At 46.6% G+C, this 25444-nt stretch overlaps 1 protein-coding gene across 5 annotated transcripts in view; it reads left to right on the top strand.

The window, feature by feature from the left end:
• LOC100118475 (transcription factor AP-2-epsilon) overlaps positions 1 to 25444 on the top strand; it is a 200512-nt gene that overhangs the window by 157925 nt on the left and 17143 nt on the right. For 4 of the 5 annotated variants that reach the window (XM_031920740.1, XM_031920741.1, XM_031920742.2 and 1 more), the window contains 3 exons: positions 2493 to 2870; positions 11823 to 12047; positions 12738 to 12789. In XM_031920740.1, the coding sequence (XP_031776600.1) occupies positions 2493 to 2870; positions 11823 to 12047; positions 12738 to 12789 (655 nt within the window). The remainder of the gene's footprint in view (positions 1 to 2492; positions 2871 to 11822; positions 12048 to 12737; positions 12790 to 25444) is intronic. The other variant, XM_016981137.3, reaches the window with a different exon arrangement.

The raw sequence follows: 25444 nt of genomic DNA, 5'->3' as shown, positions 1-25444 counted from the left end.
GATGACGCATATGCCCCGAAGGTGAGAAAATCTTCGAAGGATTTATGAATGGCCCGATCGAAACGGAGGCGAGAGAGAGAGAGTGAGAGAGAGAGAGAGAGAGAGAGAGAGAGAGAGAGAGAGAAGCCATCCTGTGGTGCTTTATTAGCTCCTAATAACGACTTATCGGATTATCACGCGAGATACGATCCGATCCTACGGTTTTTCTGGACCGCTACGCGCGCCTTTCTCGCTTTGCGCTTTTTGTCACACTCGTAGTGAGATAATTTCGCGCGATTTCGTTAACGAGCGCTCTTGTGTGCAGTGACTTTCATTCATCATTAATTTACGTTATACGAGAGCTCGTATAATATTCGCGTACGTCGCGAGATCGGCATCTTGATAAAAAGGCTGCGTTTAAAAGAACATACATCTCGGGCTACGCGGTATCTTAACAAATTAACGATTTAATAAACATTTGTCAATGCTTCCCCGGCGCGCATTAAAATTATAAATAAAACTTTCACAAAATCATCAATAACGAAAAGGTATATCCACTCCCCCTTAACCTCTAACAGTATCGATACCCCTCATTTCTCTTTATCAACTCCTCTCTCGCTCGCTGCATCCTCCTCATCTTCCCATAAGTCCGTGCACCCGATGTGTGCACAGTTATCCTCGGCGTAGCTGACGAGACTCGAGAATAAGCATCGCGGGAAGATCCTCTCGCTCTTTCTCTCGGCGACACACCTACATTTTCTGCCCGTGAGCTATTTGTGTTGCGACAGGTTGCTACTCCCCGGATTTGCATAGTTTTTATGCTTCTCTCTCTCCCTCTCTCTCTCTCTCTCTCTCTCTCTCTCTCTCTCTCTTTGCGACGGCAGCTACACATTACGACGCATACGTGCTCCCGCGTCTTCCTCGTTCCTCTTCTCTTTCTTCTCCTCCTCCTACTTCTTCTTCTTTTTTCCATAAATTGCAAGCGCGAGACTCTTTTTTCGCTCTGCCGGCCGATTTCTTTGCAGTAAATTATTATCGCGATGGGACTGGCATTTTTTGGAGAGAGCCCGAAAGTAAATCCGGCTGTATTAAAAGGCGAGAGTATACGGCGCGCTTAACCGATGTATGTTGATCTGGTTTGGAGTCGTTATAGGGAACTCGGTTGATCGGCGTCACAACCACAAATGTGTTATTAAGGGATTTGTTTGCATATGGTTAATTGATTGTCCGGGCAAAGCGGGACGATTTTTCTCGCGACGCGGCTGATTTAATTGATATTGAGTTATGACGGGGACGTCGCGATTTATCTTATAGCGTCGTGTCTCGGAAAGTTTATGGGGAAGTCGGTCGCGCTCTTGTATGCAAAGTATCTCTTCTGGTTGTACCTTATGATATGGGAGTAATTGATTTTTTTAAGTAATAGCCCCTATAAATTCGTTGAAATTCCATCGAACGCATTTCGGTGTAATGAATTCCAAGAAAAATCGCCGATTCGCAAGCACAACGTTCTAAAATCACACTTTACTACTTGCATTTTCCAAATGTCTGTAGAAACTCGATTTTAAACGTATGTAAATACCGCCGTTTCGAAAAATATCGCTGGCAACGATGTACACAAACTCCGATGTTAAAATTCCACCAAAGCGCAGCACAATGCGAAAGGGCAGTAATTTACGAAACTAAAACGCTACAATGTCCACTTCTCAAAACCCTCAGCGCAGCGCCGGCTAATCCGCGAGAATTTTATCCCCATTCATTTCGGCTGTCGCTCGCTTGGCATTGTTCCTCTGCTGGTGCACCCACGCGTTGCTCCGCTCGGCTCCTCTGTGGCGACCGATAAGCGACTGGTCAAAAATATATGCGATCGGACTGTATACCGACACAGCTGTCTCGCATAAGCCGCGAATAAACGGGATCTCTCTGGTGTGGCGAGAGAGAGAGAGAGAGAGAGAGAGAGAGAGAGAGAGAGAGAGAGCTCAAACGCGTTATTTATGGAAATGCCATACGCGATGCGTTTGTTCGAGAGGAGCTTCTTTTTCGCGGCGAGAATGTTTACGAGCATGGAAATCATTAAAATTGCGGGATTATGGGTATAGAGGTAGGGCTGAATTTTGAAACGCGCGCGCATTCTGTATAAATATGTTAATGTAAAGGATATGCAGCGCTTGCCTTTAAGTCATTTTTTCGACGCAAAAGCTACACAAAATTTTAACAAACTTGTTCAGGCAGTAGTCGAAATTCCAGCATGAGCGGCTCAAGTAAATAGGCTTAACAAGGCACTTCTGACAAAGCTAACTATACGTACAATCCGCGCGTAGATTGTGATGAGGGAAATATATACGCTACCTATCGCCGCTTGCCAGAAACGATATTGGATTGGAAAGTTCCAAAACTGCTTTGTTTTAGTCCTATACTACGGCTGATTTCGCATAAGCTTCTCAATGCAGTTCAAATCAATAAGATGCGAGTTATTTCACAAATAATAATCTAACTAATTTTTCTTCCCTTTCCAGGACCGTCTGACGGGCCATGGCGGCATCAGTTCACTTGGAGGCGGCAACAGTTCGCCGTACTCGGGTGCCCACCACCACGGGCACCGAGGTAACGGCAACGGCGGTGGCATGCCCCATCACGGGGGCGCCTCGTTGCCCACCGCCTCGGACTTCCAGCCACCCTACTTCCCGCCACCTTTCCCCTCGCATCATCACGCGCCGAACAGTCCCCAGCATCCGGGACTCGGACAACCCCAGCACCTCGACTACCTCGTCGGTGACCCCTACACCCAAACCCTCAACACCCTGCACCAGCACCACTACAACCACCTCAGCGCGGCCGTCACCGCCGGGCAGAGGAGTGGCGATCTCAGGAGGGACACCGAGGCCATCCACGTTGTGAGTATTATTTATTTTTTCTGATCAACCATATCAAATAATTATACACCCCTCGCACATCAATGCAGCTGATTCGTTTGATGGAGTTTTTCTTTTTAACGGATCCGCTGTAGCCTGCGCAGAGACGAGGGATTAAAGGGATTCCAGCACCGCAACGAAACTGTTTGAGAGCTTAATTTAATTGAAATAAATCGCGGGTATAAATACATCCTCTAAAGTTATGTTATGCGAGTAGAGCCGAGGTACACACAGCGATCGAGTTTCCCCTCTCGCATTCTTTAAATCGCCCACATACTTGACAGCCGAATCACGGCCTCGTCGTTATATTTGAACTAATTTCATTAAACAGCGCGACAGAATAGATGTGCTGCTCATTTCCAACTTAACGTTTCGTTTGATGAAAGCCATACTTTCTGGTGGAAAAAATTCACATGACCTAACGAGTACCCAATTAAATCCGTCAAATGAATAATAGCAAACACAATCGATAGGATGCGATTGCAAAAATCCAAACAAGCATACACGCGTGTACAAACAAGTTTCCCGGGGAAAAATCTTAATTAGTATCCGCATAACATAAAGGAAGCTAGTTTGAAAAAAAGAAAGAAAAATAGAAGCCAGCCATCAGAGACCGATATTTCATCTGCAACTCTTCATTTATAATGCACTAATTGACAAATATCGAAAAAGGTCAGGCAGAGCGCCGAGTTTAACGATTGCGCGCGAAAAGCACCTCCGCACATCAGCCGCCGTGCGAGAGAGTGTCAGACTTGAAAGAAAAACTTTCCCGCGCGCGGCGGCCCGACGGACGATAAATCAGCGCGATTAAAAGCTTTCCACACGATCGATCGAAGAGGATGAATACCATAACTTAGCCTCGTCTTTTCATAATCCTCGGGCCTGTTATTAGCATCTCTCTCTGGAACTCGTCGTGTAGAGAGTCTTTACACACACGATACACACGTGAGAAGAGAATCGCCAACGAATTGGCATTCGAGTACCGTTAAAACGAGCGCCGATGCTTTCATACACGGACACTCACACACGTGTGCGCAGAGCGAGAGAACTACTCCCTTCTTTGCTATTCAACGCCGCGGCGGTGCAGCTGTCCCCGGCGCCTTGAAAGACCGCTCTCTGTCGCTTTGAGAAACGTATGTGTGCGCGCACAGTGAATTCAATTTTCCGGATGGAATAAGGACGATTTCAGACTTGCTGATACACGCCTTTTAGTCCGCAGCTTTATTTCTTCATTATTGAATTTGTCGTTGTTAGCTGCCGGTGACAGCTTTATGTTACGTTTCGGTTTTCCGGTCTAGATACGTACCACTAGATTGATACGTCTCTCTGTACATCGGACTTGGGCTATGGACTTGAAACGTCGCGAGCAAACTCATTACCCAAAACTCGACCGGCCGAAAAGAAGTAACCCGATCTCGTATCGGCTTTCGCGAGAGAACCGCCGACTTCTCGGACACTCGTCCTATTCGTTGGGCAAATTTGCCGCGGCTTTGAATATCGATCGGGACCGACATCTGTCACCGCTCTCATACGGACCTCCGTGAACGTTAAAATATGTTATGCTGCGTATTATGGGGAACATTCGCGAGACGCTCGGCGCGAAGATTGCGGTCTAGCTAGACGTGCCTCGACGAACTTTGCGTCTCGAGGCGAGGAGAAGCGGGTGTATCGCGATTTCGCATAGTTAGCGAGAGCGCGGTTGCGGCGAGGAAATTTGAAAAATTGAAATTTAATGCGCGTCGCTTCGTGCATCTCGCTTATATTTGCATACGATTATTCGATTGTTTGGCTCGGATTTTTGCGCGAGCTATGGTCATGATTTTCTTCATTTTATTAGCGTGTGTGATTACTGCGCAAGATTTGAATAAACATAAGCAAAATAAGGATATGCGAATGTCGTTATTTACGCAACCCGAAATAACGAATTAAAAAATTAACGAACCAATGATTATCGCCGAATAAATAAAGTCACAGCTCTCCCTCCGCGAATCGTTATGACCATACCCCGCAAACTCGCGCCGATATAACAGCGTCATATTTCGTCTAGTCACGTCTCTGGCGCACTGCACACACGCACGCGTAAGATGCGCGTTCCAAAGCCATCAGCGCGTTGTAGAACGAAATATACGAGCCGAAAGATGCGATAATGCCTGCTCCTCCTCGTAGATTTTTCCTCTTTCGTCATCCGGGACTTTGCATTCATGGCTGCACGCAGTAATTTACTTATTAAGTTCCGGGCGGACCTTCTCGACATTCTCGAAGAAGGGGGCCTCCGCATGCCGGGGACGCCCGCTTTGAGCCGAGAGCTGTACATGCCAAGAATAACGACGTCAAGGAGGAACAGCTGTGTGCTATATGCACACACACCACGCGGCTTTCGTGTATTTAAGAAATTTATCAGCGCCGCTTTGTCGTTCACACAGCTTCTTGGGTAATCCTGTCGTGGAAAATGCGCGTTGCTATCGTATCTCGCTCGTTTGGCTGTATATTTCATCAGACAACGCGCATCATAATCCATCAGGCGATATGAGGTCAGAGTTTTCGGAGAATCGATCCGTCGCAACGCATCTGACGTACATGGAATATCGCGACGTCGACGGACGTCCGCCCGCATACATACAGTCGACGACTATCCTCTAGCTCCCTCGCGCATAGGGGTGGCACATCAGGCTGGAAATGAATGTGCTTGAGACGCGCCGCGACAATACCGATAATCAGGCGTTCGAGTGCGCCCCCGAAACTGCCGCCTCTCTCTCTCTCTCTCTTGTGCCTCGATCGAGGGGGGTTGAAGTGCTCTTTAAGAGGACATCGTGTAACGCTAAATAACAGTTGTTTGAAAAACAATTTCACGCTCATGCGTTAAATTAAACCGATACCGATTTCCGCTGAAAATCTCGTTATTCTTAAAATAAGCAGCTCCGCGAAAGAATCACCCGGCGGTGATGCGCCGAAGAGTAAGCGCGACATCAACACCTGCCTCTCGCGCGAGAGAGCCATCCGTCAGAGCTGCTATATCTCGAGAGGATCGCGCGCGGCAAAAGTAGTACGGGCAAACTTACGTGCCGGCGTCGCGTATTCTCAGCAGCTCCTCTCTCGTGTGTGATAATGCAGGAAACTCGAGAGAGGTGCTTTTTTTCGGTAAATTAATCCCTTCGATGCTATCGCCACGCGGCTGCAATTAAAAATTTCGGGGAGTAGGAATTTTGGCAACGTGTGCAAAAAGAAACGCGTTTCTCTCTATGGGCGTATCTATAATGTATCGGTCACTTTACACAATGTCATTACAAGCCGTCGGAATGCGTCTGTCGCAACTGGAAAACCATACCGCCAAATAAAACCGACTCGGACTCATCATCTCTCGCCAATTACACAAATCGTCGTCGGCGATCTTTGTACCATTAGAAGAAAAAACTAGTCTAGTTACGATTTCCGGTGCGAGCCTAACTCTGCACACACACGCATATATATCTCACTGCAGGTATATAGGCAAATGGCCGAGAGGTGTGTACCAGCGCACGCAGCGGAGCCGAAGAAGGAGAGCAAAGGTGGCGGCAAAAAACCAGTCGGCTCGTGTATATCGCGCTGCATTATCTACGATAACGGCCGCAGCAATGTGCGCGGTAAAAACGTTCGCGCCAAGCTGACTGTCGCACTGCTGCTGCTACTGCTGCAGCCGCGAATAATCGGCCCGAGCGAGCTGAGGCTTTTTGCGGCCGAGGCGCTCGCTCGCGGCGCGATTAAGATTCCGAACGCAGAGGCTCCGAATCCAGTCCTTCGGTTCTTAGAATACTTTCAGCGTGCACCGGCGAGATCGAGTGTAATATAACTTGCGCGTCGCCCCAGAGGGTATATGTATGTGCTGGATTTATAACGGGAGTATAAGAAGCTTCTTCTCTCGAGGATCAAGTGCACAGCGCGTCGGAGATGTACTCTCGATTGTTGCGCGATAGGTGAAACGATCTTAAAAATATAATTCTTCTCTTGTATAATACGTAATGCAGCACCGGCAGCTCGACGGCGGGAGCAAAAACAGCGCGGAGGAATGCGCGACCGATTAAAAGCCCAAGAGAGCGCGCATGCGCGGTGTATAGCCTCGAAACTCCTTCGGCGAAATATTCGGGCAACGATGATCGGGCAGCGGCGCAACTGGACCTGGCCGGAAACTGCCGGCGATTCTGATTAATAACCGTGGCGGGATTACGTGCTCTTATGCGTATGTGTGTGCATGTGTAACGGTTGAACTTTCACGCGCGATGCGCGACGAAGGGCAAACGTTCGAGCTGACGAGCGTTTTGAATTCTTAGCCCGTGTGTGTCTAGAGCTCGACGGCTGGCGATCTACATATTTCGAATTTCTGTGATTTACGTAACGCGCAATTATAGCGTACATACACACCGCCTAATCAGCGCTATTAAGCCATTATATCACGGCATTATCATTTCAAGTTTTCCCGCGCAGCCGAAGAAAAGTCGGGGAAAAAAGTCATACGGATCCGCGCAGCATCCGGTAGCAATTCATTCCGAATATCCCGTCGTCCTTCCAGTCCTGCGTAAAAATGCGCGCGCCTTTTCATTTTCCGCGGAGCGATCTCCTAACGAGAGAAAGGCGATCGCGTTTTATCTTATTAGAAGGCGCGCGCGCGAGAGAGCGTCGATTTATCAAAGCCGAGGACGAGTCGCGGAGTAGGAGAGAGAGAGAGAGAGAGAGAGAGAGAGAGAGAGAGAGAGAGAGAGAGAGAGTTGCCGTGTGTGTATCGTTAATTAACGCTCGATGACATTTCTTTCCTTCCACCTCCGCGTCTCGCTCTGTATATTTCTTTGTGTATAGCTCCGAGCTTGATCGTGACGGTAGTTAATTGGGTTTATGACTGGGGGCCAGTTTCAGCTTCTCGTTGTGCTTTCAATCTCGCGCGATATCGGCTGTGCGTTTTAGCTGCTGAGAGATTTGGTCAACGGCGCAATTCAGCCGGAATTTTTACATAACGAGCTTATTGTACGTGCACACATTTATTGGGCAAAGTAACATAAGTTACCTTAATTATATGACTTAGTGCATCGCGAGCGCGCGCGTAAATTAAGCGGATTTCTGTGTAAACCACGCACACGCAGAAGATTAGAAAGCCTTAATTTCGTCTGCTGCAATTGCACAATCACTCGTAACTCACACACAAAAACGTCAACGAACTCGCATCCAGATGTCAAAAATTGGCGTTACGCAACAGGATTACAATCGAAACCGCATCTCCCCGATAAATCCCTGCACAAGGAAAAAAAACAGAAATTAAACTCGCGTAAATTCCTCTTAATCCAGAGCCTCGATAGGATCGACAGCGACACTTACTTTCCATCTCGCGCGACACAGATCCTTATATCAGCTGCGCCGTTAAGACTCAGCAGCAGCAGGTAGAGGCGTGTTTACCCGTGAATAAGTCAAATGCAACGACTGCTATATCCGTCGAGTCATCGTATACAGCAGACTCAAGCGGCGAACTGCGACCCGTGTGGGAATCGGGTCTGCTTTTACTGAAATTCCCGGGGGTTCGCTTTGACGCGCGTTTGGCCATTGTGCAAGTCGTTTTGAACTATCTGGAAAAAAAGACGCTTCGTGCAAAACGCTAGACTCTTCACTCGCGCTTGCTTGTGCAAACGATCGCAAAAAGTCGCAGCTGAAAATAATTGTATACGCGAGTTTATCGACATCGGTTGCGAACAATGCGCTGCACCAATGCAGGGGGAATCTTAAACGGTCAATGAACATCGTATTCGTACGTAATGACGATCCCTCGTTATCCCGAGGCCTCCTTGTGTTTACCCTACAAAAACAGACGAGAAGCGGAGAAAGCTGTATGCGGCGATGAAAAGTTCGCGGAAAAGCGCGTCATCCTATACTATATACACTCTGCGATTTCGAAATATTCACGCGAGTGCGCACCGCGCGGAGGACGAAGATTAATTTCAGCCATCAATTATACGCTCGTCCGTCGACGCATTCCCAATTAACGATTCAATTTGAGCCTTTCGTACATCACGACGACGCGGCCTTGGGGGGTCTCTTTTCCCTCGCGCCTCGTTTAACCTCCTTTTGCGCCGCCGCGGCTCTAAGTATGATACCTTTATGATACGACCTAATGGTTCGTTTCTTCGACTGCAGTGTGTATAATATTAACGAGGGTTTGATACAATTAAGCGGCCGTCGGCGGTTCTATGCGCGTATTCTTTATAGATTTTGCCTCAATGAGCTGCCCCGATTATGTCCGCAGCCTGAATACGTGAGCTGCTTGCAGCTTGTGTATGCTCAGATCTCGAGCTAGGTGTGTTGGGTAATGCCGGCGGGAAAAATTACTCTGCGCTTGTTTTTAGTTTAATTTCGTTTAGGCTGCATTATCTAGAAATGGGAAGGTGCGTGGTTGCGAAAATTCGCCGAGTAAACAGTTGTTACGCGAGAATTCGTTATGTGTATTTTCAGCTGAAAATGTGCAATAATATGAGTGAATTGGTTTTGCCTTTACGATCCTCTGAAACTCGGAATATATAAATAAAAATTACACAGTGTATAATAAATAACGCATCTAAAATTATTCCTCAATTAATAGTAATTACATTGTGTATACAGTTTCAGTCCATAAATTTCTCAATCGAACAGGTCGGCTTATCAGATTCGAATGCAAGCGGGAAGAAAAAAAATTCTCGTACATACAGTAGATAATGTCGGCGAAGTTATTACTGATTGGCACCGCTACACCTTCGCGAGCGTTAAACTCCGCATATCAATAAATTTCTTTGCTCGCGCGGAGGTAAAGTACCATCGGAAAATATGCTTTTGAAATTATCCACGGTAGAGTGTAATTGTTTACATCACTTACGTGCACAAGTAGCTGAATATTTTCAATATTTCGTAGAGGATATAAATGGTTCTTCGAAATCGAACTGAATTTTCTCACACGTCGAGTGACACCATTATGCCATTTCAGCAGGAGATATATTCATACACACACTCGCGGGTATAGGCGTATAAACAAACGCGCGAATCATCGAACGAAGCGATAAATAGAATGCGGCGGGATTGAGACGGCAGTAGGAGCCGAGAGAGAAATAAAAAGTCCTCTAATGAGGCTGATGAGATCACTATTGGCTCGAAGCACACACACACACAAGCGCGTTTACAGTTTCGAGGAATGAAGCGGATGGAAAGTAACGTTATAAATCAGCGAGTTCGCGCTGAAGCGCGCATTATTTGCATGCGTCCGTATACGTTATAACACGAGTCCGGCGTCGAGTACACGATGATGCGTGATTTATGGCTGTGATGAAGATACTCGGTAAAAGTGGCCAGGCGCGCGATGAACTAGTTTATCTGTATTGATTTCTCGATTCGATTTGCATTTATTCGACTGCACGTGATTTACATTTGTATTAAAATTTAGGATGTAAGCTCTCGATTTATCGATAACGGATGTTTTATTTATTTTTTTCGAGGAACCGCTATCGTGGCGAGGACTATTTTTTGAAAAAAGAAAGATTCTTTCTGGAGATACCGGCAGGAAGGATGTATTTTTTTACGACGACTCATAATGCAAATTATAAAACACTCAAGACCCAATTCCATAAATTTAGGAGCTACTTACAGAGCTGCCTGATCCTTTTTTTCGATTCTCATGTGTCAGGTGATTTCATTAATGAATCACACGCGTGTTTAAAGCGCTGTTCGTTTTTGGGTTTATTATGTTATAAAAACTGATTAAGGACACCGTTTTACAAAAAAAAACTTTCGAACTATCTCTTCTCCGTATCTTCCTAAATCGTGTTTCGATAAAAGCGCAAGTTTTAAAATTTCAATGAGAAGCTTCGTTCGTTTTAGCAATATCAAAAGCCAAATTATGCTACCAGCAGCCGAGAATAAATAAAACTTTTCGTTTGCACACATTGTGAAGCGAAGAAACTTCGACAATCGCTTACTACCGCGCAGATTGAAGCCGCGGTGCATACACCTTACTCAAATCGAAACGCGCGAGCAGATCCATTGTACGAATCGCCGGCTCGCAGCGTCCGAGGGAAAGACCGAAAATGCACAGCGTATAATATAAGTATCCCTCGGACTTGAGCCGCGCGAATATACCGGTATACCGTTAGCCGCGAAGCTTATCTGCAGCGAAGGTTGCGCACACACACAGAGAATCTCGCGGGTTTTCTCATCGATTTGCCTCATTGTGTTCAAGCCTGTCTTTGTGTGCTACAGGTGTTATACCTCTGAGTCACGTTGCTCTCCCCGGCTATGGAATGTTAATAGAAGTGCCGAACGGAAATTTCATACACTGCATAAAGTAGTGTTTCGGAGTAGGAGAAAAATCCAATATTGATAAAGAAGAGGCTTGAACAGCTCAAAGTTTGCAGCGACGACGCTTGCAAGGTCAAGCGTCGCCTGATCGGATGCACTCGAGCCACTTTTACAGCACACTCATCGCGGAGTTTCTCGCGTCTAAGCGAACAATTTTCTAAAAACAGAGACATCGAGAATATACAGGAGATTAGTATTCAGCGCGCTCGACTCATCAGCGCGCGATCCTTTCGAAAATGTGCATCTCGAAGAAAGACGATTCCGGCTCATTCCACGTTCTCTCACTTATGCCCGTCTTGCTTTATACGTACAACGCTTGGATTTCTTTTCCTCCTTCTATTATCGTCGTCGGAGATTTATATCAGCGTTTACATCACGACAGTTTCGAGGCTCCTCGGGAGATTTTCATAGGAATTGCGACCCCGAGCGAGGAAATTGTTCGCGAGTCGACGTGCTCTGAATATTTTTTACAACATTTTCAACATCCTACTCGCGTCGAAATGGAATTCAATACTTTTTCAATATCCCGAAACGCAATATTCACTGAAAATCGAATCCGATGCGAATCGACTAACGTCCTTTTCCCCATTTCTGTTCCAGACAAACATGCACGCGTCGTTTCCATACGACAGCGGTAGGAATAGCGGCGGGGGCGGAGGTGGCGGAGGCGGTGGAGGCGGTGGTGGCGGCGGAGGCAGCGGCGGAAGGGGCGTCGATTACGGGGCGGTGAGGCGTCCCGACGCTCTGCTGCCACCACCCGGCCTCGACCAGACCGACCTCGTGCTGCACACGAGCCTCGTGGACGACCCCCAGGTGAGCGACGATGTACGTAATCGCAAAATGGAACATATATGTCTTTATCTCTTCCATCTTGTCACGTGTCTACGTATGGCTGTCTCTGTCAAGGAGTCGAGGTTTCGGCCTTTGGAAAAGCGACGTCGAGTTGTTTTTTTATGCTTTTGTGGAATCGTTGTCTCTCTTTTCGCGGCGTTTACGAGGAATGTATACTTTCGTTTTTAAAATAATTTCCAACGAACTCGAGAATTGCCGCAGCAGCAGCGGCACAAAGTGAGAGTACGATCGTAAAACGGATTGTTGTTATTTTCTCGCTTATGTGCGGACGCGAGCTTTGTTGCGCCGCGCGTTGCGGCTGGAAACTTTTTCTCGAGTGTGTCTCCGGAAATTCCGCGCTGGCGTCCCTTTTTAAAACATACGAACTTCGACTCCTCAACGCGATCGTCATGGGATTAACAATTTTCGGTCTGTACTTGAAAATACTAACAACGTACTTTGTACACTGAGAAAAACGAGAGCGTAACAGAATGTTGATTGAATAAAGCGTTGATTATACCCGCGGAGCGAGACAAGCCAATGACAGGAATTACGCTTTCGACGAGTGTATTCAGCTGGGCTGGCAGCGGCTTATCATGATACCGCTAAATTAATTTTCTCAGTGTATAATTACAGTCCGAATGCGCGAGCTCACAAGCCTTAACAGAGCGTCAATTCTTGCAGAACACAAACGTCGACGACGGAGGTTTCATGAACGACCTGCCACTGCTGAAAAGTGAGTACATTACGTATTGTATGCTATACATATTAAGCGCGCGCACTGCACAGGCCCCATTTCTCGCGCCTTTCACGCCGAAATAATACGCGGAAAAAAGGAGTCGGCCGGTCCAGCCGTATTACCTGCTTATTAGTCGACAATGGACCGCGAATTCCAGGCTCGCGCGGAGCGAATTACACGTTGCGCGCCGTGTCGCTCCGATTACCGGTCCAGAACGAGGAGAGTCGAACCCATGCGGACAGCGTCTCCTCCCATCGCTACGTGACTCCTGGTGTAAAATGGGGTTGACGTGAAATTTTTTTACGAGTTCGCCGAAAAGTGAAATCACTCGGATGATTCAGGACGAGATGATTTTGCTGAAATCGCGGTTGGAAAACAGACATCCTTTATTTACCTATATCCGTACAGCCAACAGACAGTACTGTATTAGCCGTGTAAGAACTGCAAAGGCGCATAAAGCCGTGAGCGCACGTCAGCTATATCACAAAGGTGTAAAAGGACATAATAAGCCGTCGAGAAAAAAAGAGAGAGACGGGCCCCACGTTTGCAACTAGACCGTGACAAAGTAGCTACGAATCACACACACACACATAGAGTCAAGGTGTGAAGTGCCAGTCTCTCTCTATCTCTCTCTCTCTCTCTCTCTCTCTCTCTCTCTCTCTCTCTCTCTCTCTCTCTCTCTCTCTCAGTCCATATAGAAATAATAAAAGCAAAGGTACTCGAACGAGAGAGAGGCACGAGTGAGTGCATGCCCGCGGGCGGATCGGATTTCAGCATTGTCATTGTAATTTTCTGAAGCCGCCCGAGCGCGCGCGATCCCAGTTTTTCGGGGCGGTCCCCGACACACCGCAGGGGTATTACGGCCCCGACGACCACGGCGCGCTGTGTGTAACACACAGATGGCTGTTTGTTCGCGCACGTCACCCTGGGTTATTATACGCCTCGTTACCTCTCGCTCTCTCACTCTGTGTTCCGGCTGTATACGTTTCTCCGATTTCGAGGAGTAGTGTACGGGCTCGGGACATGCATATTAGCCTCGAGTATACTGGGGAAAGAGGACTTTTTTCTCTGTGTGTTTGTGTGGAGAAAAATAGGTAAGCCGCGGAAATGAGTTTACGTGAATATGTTGGATCAAGGGGATGACCGTTCGCGCGCGTGAATGCGTGAAGTTGATACGCGAGTTTTCGTTCACGTCTGCGCGCATATACTTTGGGGAGATTATTTGAATATAACGCGTGAATCGAACTACTAGGATAGTTATAGCCGAGCTGACAATATATCAAACAAGCAAGTATTTTTCAAACTATAGTATTCGAACCGTAAAAATACCACAGAAAAACAAACGATCGATTCCATAACTCCGTTTCCAACCTCGAGGCCTCTACGAAACGGCTCTTAAGGGACGCCTCTAATCGAAGAAGCGGCGGAAAAACAAAAGCCCGCGCAATTGCATAACCGGCTTCCATATGAAAGCGGCTGGAACACACGCACTCGCTTTGCGCCTCGTCGATCTTTTCTCCGCAGCGCACACAGTTCACCGCAAAAACTTAATTCCACGCGAGGAGAAAAACGCGAGCGTCGCATGACATTGAAAAATTTCTGAGAGCGCACACTTGCGATTATCTCGCGACTGATGTACGCTTTGACCCGCGCCATAGCTTATACGTGAGCGCTCGCGTGCGACTGACAGTGAAATAGACGCAAAGATGGATCTCAATTGAGATGCTCGAGATGATAGGAAAAAAAAGGATCGTGCGAGTGCAGTTTTCCCCCCTTTGCTTATACGCTGTTTTGTTTGCGGATAATATGCGTGTTTGCTCAGCGACTCTGGTGCAGGTTAAATCAATCATTGTTGTGCGCTACTTCTGAGATATACTGCTGGATGAAAAAAACGCGAGCTAATGAAGTAATTACAGGCAATTTTTTAGCGTGAATAGGTAGCAAACGAATAATTATGATACGGAGTTTACGACTGTATACTCTGTGTGGCTGAGGATAATGAAGACTAATTAAAAGTTCGACTGGCAGTTACGTCTTTTTATTAATTGCGTCGAGGGTAATGACAGCAAGAAAGTCAATAGTTATCCTTCGACATGCGTAAAATCGCGAGACTCGGTTTAAACTTACGTGTAATTACTACAAAGTGTATACCAAGAAGCTCGAATTACAAAACGCTCTCGTAGCCGAAAAAAAAATTGAATCCAAATATGCATTAAATCTCGAGAAGCATCACGTCAGCTTTGGTTTCGCGAAAGTCAACGGTAATCCCTTCCAACTAAATTAACAAGGAAATTCTCGAAAGCCATAACAAAAAAAGAAGAAACCAACGCGCCGCTCGCATCGGGTTCCGCGAAGTCGCGAAACGAAATTCGCATCACGATCGGCGGCGGTCTCTCTCTTCTCTCTCTCGTTAATCCGCGAAAAGAAAATTCACCTGCGCGGCGATGATTCAGCCCCGGCGAATGTACGTATACTATATACAATACAGTAATGAATCAGCGGCGCGCCTTTTTATCCCGACGCACCGCGATTCCGTTCTTTTTTTGCGCTTTTCTCACCGGGAACGTAAAGAATCCTTATCGGATTTTTCGCTGACGTCAGCTGCTCTGCTCTGCTCTGCGCGCGTAACTTATACGAGATGAGGGGACAGGAGTGAGATATGGATCCCCGAGTATTGTACCTGCGACGCACAGCGATGCAGTAGCACATCGGGATGTATGGGCGGGAATTATTAGCGGCTTATGTGGGTCAAGCGATGAGTTCAGCGCTTAACTTTTTTGTCCGGATCGTATCGAGGGGAGGGATTTATATCGACGATAATGTCATGTCTTGTAATCACGATTTAATTACCGCAATGCCGAGATCGATGTAATTGATCAGTTATGGCTTTACGAGCCGGTTCGCTTATACCCGATGTTATTAAACGTTTCGGAAGATCTGCTCACTTCAAAGAAGTGTCGGTTTCTATTCTACGTAAAGCTCGAATGAAAATCCAGCGTAACAACTTCTCGGAACAATGTAACGTTAAGATAATCCTGACAGAAACCGTCTCTCCGTTGTCTTGCGCCTGCTTACACACACACGGCAGAAATCATCGTCCGCTTGTGTATACCAGCCGTAAACCGCGTCCAGATGCTTTCCATCATAAAAGAGTTTCGCTTGTCAAAAATGATAACACTTCTCGCGCGCGCGAGCGACCCAGAATATAAATCACATTTACAATCGCTTCATCGTTTATAATACATTCAAACGTCGCTCGCGCGTGTATACATTACGCATATTCAATGCCACCACATACTCGGCGTTTGTTTTGATCAAACGGAGTCGAAACAAACCATCTCGGCGGAGAGCATAATATGAGACACAACCGGGTCGCTTTCGAAAATAAAAAAAAAATCATATCGCGCGCGTGCGTGCGATGGACTATCTCTCCCGCGCGCGCGCGCACCTATGACACATATCTCTGGAGTGAGATGCGGGACGCGTGACTGAGCCATTCCTAGAGAAGGAGAAAGGATTTACGAGATGCGCTCGAGATTGTATACTCGACTTTTCCTCTTCCGTTCTTTGCCTACATTTTCACGTGCTTTTGATGCGTGAGCGCGCTTTTTTTTTATCGTCGCTCGTTCTTTGTTACAGTGTGTTTTGAGAGAAAGTCGAGAGTTGCGTCATGCGCGTGTGTGACGACGTAGTTTTGGACCTTTAAATTGGTCACGTGTGTGATCATCGGCCGCGAGCGAAAGTTGCAGTACGGGGATAATTAGTTTCGGAATGATTGTGTTACATGTATAATGTATCGTACGAGGAAAGCTCGGAGCAGTGATATTCGGGGATACGAGGTTGTACTTCTCTTTTTTTAAGGTGTACGTTGGCCGAGAGGCGGCTTAGTTTATGTCTTATTCGTCAGCGGTTTACACGAGTGCGGTAAAGTAAATGGAATTTATTAGACGCTCGGAATAAGTTGTAAAGGTTTCTGTTATGAAATGCTTTCCTCGAATGCTTTATTTTAGCAATCTGCCGCCGATTCTCGGCCTACATTTTGTCATACACAGCCACCGCGTCGCTTTTCAGCTTGACGTTGTGAAATAGAAATATTAAATTTACTTATTTAGGGCTCCGTTTTTATATCAGTGAAAAAGAAACGATCCACCGTGGGAATATACAGAGAAAGGTGATAATGTACTTTAATAACTCGGCGCATCGCACCACACGAAATTCCTTCCTCTTCAATTATTACTTTCCGTTATCGCGCGAAACGCCGCCCACCTCTCAGCTTCGCAGAAGATCAAGAAAATCCAGATCACGTACAGCCCCGGCGATAATAATCACGTCTCCCTCTCTCTCTCTCTCGCTCTCTCTCTCTCTCTCTCTCTCACCGAGGCTCTCAATTTCGAAGGTAAAGGTCACACAATCGAGACTCACACATACGCATCGCAGCAGCTGTCAATCAGTCCACTCGGCCGTTTCATGGGCAGCCCAATTTTCCCGCGCTTTCACCTGTCAAAATAAATAACCTAGATAGCCGGCTAAGCCAAACGACTTCATCGGGACTTTTCAATTTCGTCCTCTGAGCTTCCGCGCGAGCGCGTATTCTATCCGCCGAGAAACACGAGCCATTGACATTCCGTGGGCAGAATCGGGTAGTTCGCGATTTATTCCTTCCGAGAGTCGAGGAATGGCTACGTATATCCTGTGATCCGTAGGCAAATTACGCGGGACGATGGCGTAGCCGAGAAAACGAACAGCGGTGAATTAGTAGGCAGAGAAAGAAGTCTCCTCTCTCGTGAAAATGACGTTTCAATTACGCGTAAATCACGCCGATGATTTGCCCGCGATGCCGATGCTTATGTACCGTTAAACCAGATTAATGGCCGAAGGAATTGGCGACGCGTGCTTTCGAATCGATACATCCGACTGATTATTGCCCTTATAGCCGAGACAATGCCGGCTGCTGTCCCCGCGCGGCGAATTAATTGTTCCGCGAGAGACGCGCTGTTACTTGTACTTTCTTTGTTTCGACTCTCAATCGGCGCATGTCTCTCGCCGTCCTGATGAGTTTACGCTCTCCGAAACTTTTCGGCTTATACAATGACTCAGAGCGCGTACACACGGCTTTATTTTGTTATTTATTCGACTGCTTACCGATCGATTCCGACGAACGATTATTCCCCCAGATACTACCGGATAGCAATTACGATAATCATCGAGATATCGATCCAGAACCAACCGAATCATAAATAGTGTGCTTACGCTGCGCGCGCGCCTCTTCCAAAGCTGCCCGCTCGCATAAATTCGAGCACCTTTCACGCGCGCGCGAGCTGTAATGGGCGTGTTTCAGAAGCTCCGAACCGGCTGCAGTGAGCGAAAAAAAATCCGCGACACACATAGAGAGTCTCGGACATTAATTTTCACGAGAGTCTCTCGTGCGTACGAGAGAGAGAGAGAGAGAGAGAGAGAGAGAGAGAGAGGGGGGGGGGGAAGGTGTAACGGACAACTGGCCGTACACTTGATATGGGAAGTTCCCCGGCGTCTTTCGGCCGCTTATAAGGCGCAAAACCGATCGCCGGTTTTCAGTCTATATACCGGCCGGAATTATTAGGGGTAATTAATCACCATTCGCGACTCGCCGCCGCGAGATCATGTCTTTGACGCCGAGCTGGCAAGTGTTTCTACGCAGTGGAAAATGGCGCGAGAGTTTACGGGGACGATCGGTATAGAGAGAATTTTATATCTATAGCCGCGCGGAGAACCTCGGCCTGTTCGGTGGGATAGTTGGATTTTATTGTCAGGTTGACAAGTGCGCTGTGCTTTGCCGCTGAGTTATCGGTATGGAAATTCGAACTGAATCGGTATATTTGGTCTTGTACTTTCTCGTTTTTTGCTGGAACGATGACGCGGCGTCTGTTCGGTTACAGCTGCTTCTACTGTTTGACGGATCGTTAGGCTTTCGATTTAAAATTAGCAACAAAAAATCGGTAAAACCCAATTGTTAGTCGAATTTGCATCGATGATAAATCCCTTAATAAGCATGCACGAAACGAGCCGTCATTTATTACGTTCTATACCAAACGATGCCGATCAATTTCCTGCCTCGCAAATTTGCATTGGCCCTAATAGCAAAAACTACTCAACAGAATGTCTACATGCGGTACACTTACTATCAAGCACTCGAGCGATAACGAATCAAGCAACAAGATTGCTCGAATCATCGAGCTCGCCATTCCGAAATTTCAAGCCCAACCGAGCACACGCTTCGCGACCCTTGCATCCGGCGAAAGAAAAGCGCCTGGCCCCCGGGTAATTTCCAATATCCCTTCGCGCCTCCTCGCGCCACGTACTCACGCACAATTTTCCGCTCTCCCGCGTCGTCGCCGGGTGCGAGTAGCTGTATAGCAGCGCCGGAAACGGACCAATCGAGCGCCGCGCGACCCTTGATTGGCCGCCCCGTGTCGAAAAAGGGCCTCGGGAATGACTTAGCTGCCCTCCGGCGGCTGCTCGTTAATTTCATTAGAGGGAAGGATTTTACGCGCGCAGGTCCCCCGCGCGGAGCGAGCAAAGATGGACGAGGGACGTTGTTGCGCGCGATGTGCAGCATTCGATTTATAGGCTTGTAGTGTAGGGTGTGTGCTGCGATCGCGTGTGCGTAGGGACGGGGGATGGTGTTAATAATTTTTGGGTACGCTGGTCTGAAAAAATGACGAGAGTTCTTTTTTTTGAGGTCAACGGTCGGGAACCGTAATTTGGGCTTTTGATTTGAGATTTTGTTTACTTTGCAAATACTCTGCAGAAAAGAAGTGTGTCAGTCGCGGCTCGATTGTCGGATTAATTTGAATAACTGTACAGGCGGTAATGCAGCTATGCCAAACGTTTTACAAAGGAAGCCTATTCCTCGCTATTATAATAACGTGTCAAAAGAGCCATAAAAACCTCGGCGATAAAGCGTTTTAATACGGCGAAACAACATTACAGGCACAGCTCTAGACGATAATCAAGCCCGATTTTTTGCAGCTTTCTATACGATGCGTACAGCCCGAAGTCACTGACCACTAGCGCGCTATTAAAATGTTTCGCGTCCACGCGGATGAGAGAACAAAAATTAATCGAACACGCACTTATAATTAATCGACGCCGTGAACTCGCTCGCTCGGCGAGATCGATAAGCCGCTTGATCTACTCGATTCTCCGTACACGATACTACAGCAGAGGAACAAGCGACGACGACGACCAGTTGCTTTGTCCTGTAATTACTTCTGGGATTGAAGTTACGTTTCGAACGTTCAGCTCTATCTAGGACGAAATCATTCGCGAGTTTTACGGTATAGAAGCTACGCACTTCGATGTCACGGTTAAACCTTCTTACGTCACATTTTGGTATACTGTAGCTCTCAAGCATCGCCTACTACAAATTGTCGGTGTCCGAAATTAATAAACTGCCTAACGACGTCTCCTTCTAATTTTCGACTCGGTCTGTATACAAATGTGCATGTACGGAAACCAGCTACACATGAGAGAAGCGTAACGTGTAATGAACGGCTTAAGAGCGTAATCATCGCGGGTACACAGCAACAAATTATTGTTCCCGAGTAATAACTCCCGGTGATTGATACGAAGCACGAAGCGCCTTTAACTCAACAACCATTAAATTCAATTTCAAGCATTCGAGCCAAAAAAAATCCGACTTTCACTCGAGACATTCCCTCGAAAAGTACACCTTCTACGTTTCGGAAATCTCACGTGCGCTAAGTGAATCCGTTAATCATCGACGATTATTAATTGCCCTCTGATGATGCGCGCAAGGCTCATTAGGCACAGAGAGGAACTTTCTTGTAATGCCGCGCGCGGCAGATCCGGAAGTAGCGAATTCCTCGCGGCGCGAGCGTTATTAATTTATCAGTGCGTTTCTCCCATAATAATCACATCACATAATCTGTCCATAAATCACGTGGTGGCGGCGGCGGTGCGGTTGCTCTTTGCCGGGTCATTAAAGTTTCCGCGTGAGGTTGCGGGATCAAAAACCGTATACCACTGTGTGTATTGTAGAGGTGCGTGTGCATCTGCGTAAAATGCGCGGCGACTGTGGAGGAAGTCGCGGGGGATGAGTTGGTGGAAATGTTGTTGTGTGAAGCATTGTTTAAACTGAATCGTGTTGTACGAGAGTTTCTTGAGAGGTATTTTTATGGTGTTTGAAGCGCCGCGTTTCATTGATGGGACATCGCTTTATCTAGACCCGGTGCGCACATTGTTATGAGGGAAATGGAAAAATGTCTATGCACCAACTATTTTCGCTAGCCCTACGTACACATAAACGTTAAAGGCAAGTTTACTCCAGCTAGATTCATAACAGTGTTTGTAGAATAAAAATGTTTGGCACATTGCGTGGTAAAACAAACAGCCAATCAGAGGACGAACAGAATGATTTCCGAGTCTTTTTATGACATCACAGTAGACACAGCTAAACTGTAAGCCAAATTCATCCATCTACGTCCAAAAGATAAATGCCCGCATAAGCCTAGACTCGCACGTGTACCCTTGATTCCCGAAACGCCAGCATCTCTGGCAAAAAATCGAGGGGAAACCCCGAGCGTGAAGCCGTTAAAAAAGCGTTTTGCGATCGTAATAACCATAATCGGTGCCGTGCGCTCGCGTGGACCCGGCAATTAGAAGTCTCTCTCTTGGCCTCGTGAGAACACTGAATTCGATATCGACGCGACGCAAGGCCCACAGAGCCCTCGAAATGCCGGTTAACGGGACCAGACTCAGCCGAGAAGAGACGAAAGCCGTCGATGCCATTTCTTGAATATTTTTCCTTGTATTTGCTTATGAAAATCTTCGAGGCTATAGCTGCGGATGACTTTTTTCAATCGTCCGAAGCGCATACTTTCTAAAAGCCTGATAAATTTCAAGAAAGCGTTATAGACCCGAATTTTGAAACGACACGCTATTTGCCACGCCGTATACTATATAATATAACTATATTTAAATCGCAGATCGAGGTCAGCTCCAGATCACTTCTGGATATCTGAAATTGTTTTTCTCCGCAGCTCCTTCGCCCGTGCGGGGAATCCCCGCCCAAAAGTGCCTCTAACGAATATCTAATTCGGACACGCGAACGCATATACCAACTTATTAATTTTTCCGCGCGCGCGCGTTTGGAATTGTTATAACAGATGTGTCGGATAAGCCGAGAGTCAAAATGTACACGGGTAAGCGGTACAAACACGTACACCTGGTTTTCGCAGCACCTATATAGAGCCGAGGCCCTCTGCGTATATATATGAAACGTATACGCATTAGTGCGCCTTTACGAGGCGATCATGTAGCTTTTATCTTGATGAAACGTCTCCTGCTGTTATACTTCTCGGGATTTACGAATCTTTACGAATATGTGTGTGTGCGCACGCAAGAGTGTGTGAATGTCGTTGGCCCGCTTCTTTCTCTCTCGTTTTTTAAACGTTCGGTTTCTACGTATGAATGGACCGACTCGGCTATCGCCCCCGGCGATCTGGATCATAAAATAATTTCATGAGGCGCTTGTCGAATTCATTAAGACGGTCGCACGGGCGGGTCTGTAATACATCTAAGTAATTTGCTTTTAGGTAAATAAGTATCCTCTCTTGGAAAGTTTTTTCTCTTCTCGCTTTTTTGCGCTTTAAATTGCTCAAATTCATAACGAATCAAGCCCACACCGCGAGCGCTCGCATATGAATTTCAATTTTCGTAAAAAAGCTGCAATAATAATGAATAATGAAAAAGAAATTACTTTCGTAACCGTAAGAGCGCGCGGGGTTCATTTTTCATCGTGACACTGTTTTCGGTAAATGGCGCTTTTTTCTCGCTCCCGAAAATTCCCTTTTTTGTCCCCAAATTGAAACGTAAATACTCATCACGCCACAGGTCCACAGCAGAGTCTTTATGAATCCACCTCGCCTGGAACTTTATATAATCGCGCGCGAATAATCGACGAAAAAAGAGGCGCGATATAGGTGCGAACACACCTGTTTGAATAGGCTTCTCGAGAATAAGAGAGAACGCAACACACGCACGTGCACAACGCGGAGAAAAAGAGAGAGAGATAAAGGCGCAGCGCGTGAAAGTATATAAACTGGTCCGCCGCGAGATGCTTTCTTATTGGCCTTTATTTCTTCCGTCTCTTACTCTCTCGTTGGTTCTCGTCCGTGTGAGTTTCGCAAGAGACGGTCCGCGCCAATCATTTCCGCGTCATTAATTAAATTCGCGAGGAAGTTAACCGGCGAAGACACTTGAAAGCCCCGCAGAATAATACACGAGAGAGTCCCTCCTCTCGTGTGAATGAAATCAAACCTTCGACTTCTCGGTATACCACACAGTCTGCGGGGAATCAGGTCAGCATTGCTCGCCGCGCTTTTTTTATTTTCGCTTACTGTCATCCTCTTGCGAACGTGAATCATGTAATAATATTCATGCGTCGCGCATACGCTTATATTATTGTAAAACGGCTCTTAGGAGTTTGTTTATTGTATAAGCGTTCCCTTATAATTATGTTTTTTTAATCCTTTCTGCAATCGTCGTAACGCTTTTATTATCGAACTATAAAGATGAAAAATGGATCTGCAACCGTTTTACCGTAATTATAATACGTCGATATAAATCACGAGCGTATGCATACACGTACGTGAGTCGGTTTCACAATTTCGTTCTTACGTAACTTAAAATCGAATGAATTAATCAGCCTCTTTGACGATTCTTTTCTTGAGGCGCGCAAGCCGAAACAAAAGTGAAAGACACACACGCGACTAGAGAGCTGCGTCGTCTGGGAAAAAAGTGACGAATTGGGCGTAGGATGCTCTTACACGTGGGTTATATAGTCGTCCCCGATTCAACGACCGAGTGATAAATAAGTCTTTAAGAAGTCATTAAAAATCTGAATAGCCCCAGAAGAGTTGAAAAACTGACTTTTCGTATTTTCCCACGGTGTTCAACTTTTACATTTCCAATTCCAAGATCATAATGTATAAACAATATCGAGTCATTTAAAACCTTATATTTAGAAGTTCCCTGGAATCCATGTTCAATTGTTCACATGCAAATCACCTCCCTCCTGACCCTCGCATAACAGTAACCCCGTACGGTACACTTCCTTTTTTATTGTAATGGATAAATTTTGCAATTACGACGAAATTCGCCCAGGTTTTATCGTCGCTCCTCTATAAACTCTCGCACGGCGCTGCTGCTGGTTAAAATAGGCGACCGCGCAGATTGCCGCTTTTTCGCGAACGTCTTTATATGCGCATGTGTAGCGGCGACAAGATTTACGATTGTTTTACGGGGAAGCCAAATGATTTTAAATATCGGCTGCGTGAGAAAAGCCGCTCGCACAGAGCGCTATTGATGTAAAGTAGCTCTGTATAGGTACGCGCGACTTTACATTATTTCGAAAGGGTTCCGCGCTAAGTACGCGTTGTTGTTATTAGCGAAGGTTGTGCGCTTATACCCGCGAAATTTATGCGTCGACAGTTTTGAGTGCAGTAGATAATAGTCAGGTGTGTCATTTCGCGCGACAATGTGCGTTTAACATAGGAATTCGCTCTACACCGTCAGCTGGTACGATTATACCGATCACAGAGGGAAAAAAAAAGAATTGGATTGTTTTTCTAAGGCGCCTTCTAAGCGAAATCGATTGAATATTCAGCGACGAAAAAATCCAAAAGAGATAGCCTAGATAAGAAAAGGTCAGCCAAGCACTCAAGCCCCAGAGCAATTATACTTTTTTATCTCCTCGTCCATCCCGCACACTACACCCCGACATAATCGCGCGCCGGATGATGTTTACTTAAAAGCGAGATCGGCTTCCGATCTCCATAAAACTCGACAAGCTACTCCCGGCGTGTGCAGAAAAAGCTTTCTCAGCAGCGTATATGTACACGCGCGCCAATTTCGCCTATATAAGCAGCATTAGCGAAAATTACAGACTCACTAAATCCCCGACGATTGGCCAACAACAAGCGCTACACACACACACACGGTAGCCGGCCTGCATCTCTCCCGAGGCATAATTAATTCGAGCTCGCGCGAGAACGCGCGCAGCGCGGACCTTTCAACGGCTTGTCCATCCCGATCAGTTGTAAGGTTGAATCTCTGGCTGACTACCGGTCTTTTCAGGCTTATTACCCGGCGCATCGGACACCTGCGCGAAGGCGTATGGTGTGGCAATATCGATTTGATTGGGCTTTACTGCTAATTAACTTGTACTGGAACGATGGTTGGCAAAAGAGGAAAACTGTTAGAGATTTTTTCGTGATTTGACCATCAAACTAGAGGTTTCGCGAGAATCGGATTTTCGTAGTTCGGAACTTAACGGCCGATAGACTCGCCAACGAGCTGTGTACTCCACTTAAGCAAACATGTTATTACATACGCAAACGAATAACGAATGCGCTGACGTTTTAAGAACGCGAGCCGAGCTTTTAACGCGGATGCTAATTTCTATTAAGTATCATACCGTAAGCCGTGCACACAGGTGCTTATTAGGGCTTCAAGATCGAGAGGAATTAAGTGAAAGTTACATAAGCCGCCGAGTACACCTACTTAGTGGTATACGAAAGGCGCGCTTGCGCTTTTCTCGCTTTTCGAGCAATTAATCACCACGTGCCTAGCTCCGAAGAAAACCGAAACT

Source organism: Nasonia vitripennis, chromosome 1 (genome assembly GCF_009193385.2).
Source record: "Nasonia vitripennis strain AsymCx chromosome 1, Nvit_psr_1.1, whole genome shotgun sequence".
NCBI lineage: Eukaryota > Metazoa > Arthropoda > Insecta > Hymenoptera > Pteromalidae > Nasonia > Nasonia vitripennis.
The sequence above is the reverse complement of the archived record's forward strand: the minus strand, read 5'-3'. Positions and strand labels throughout refer to the sequence as shown.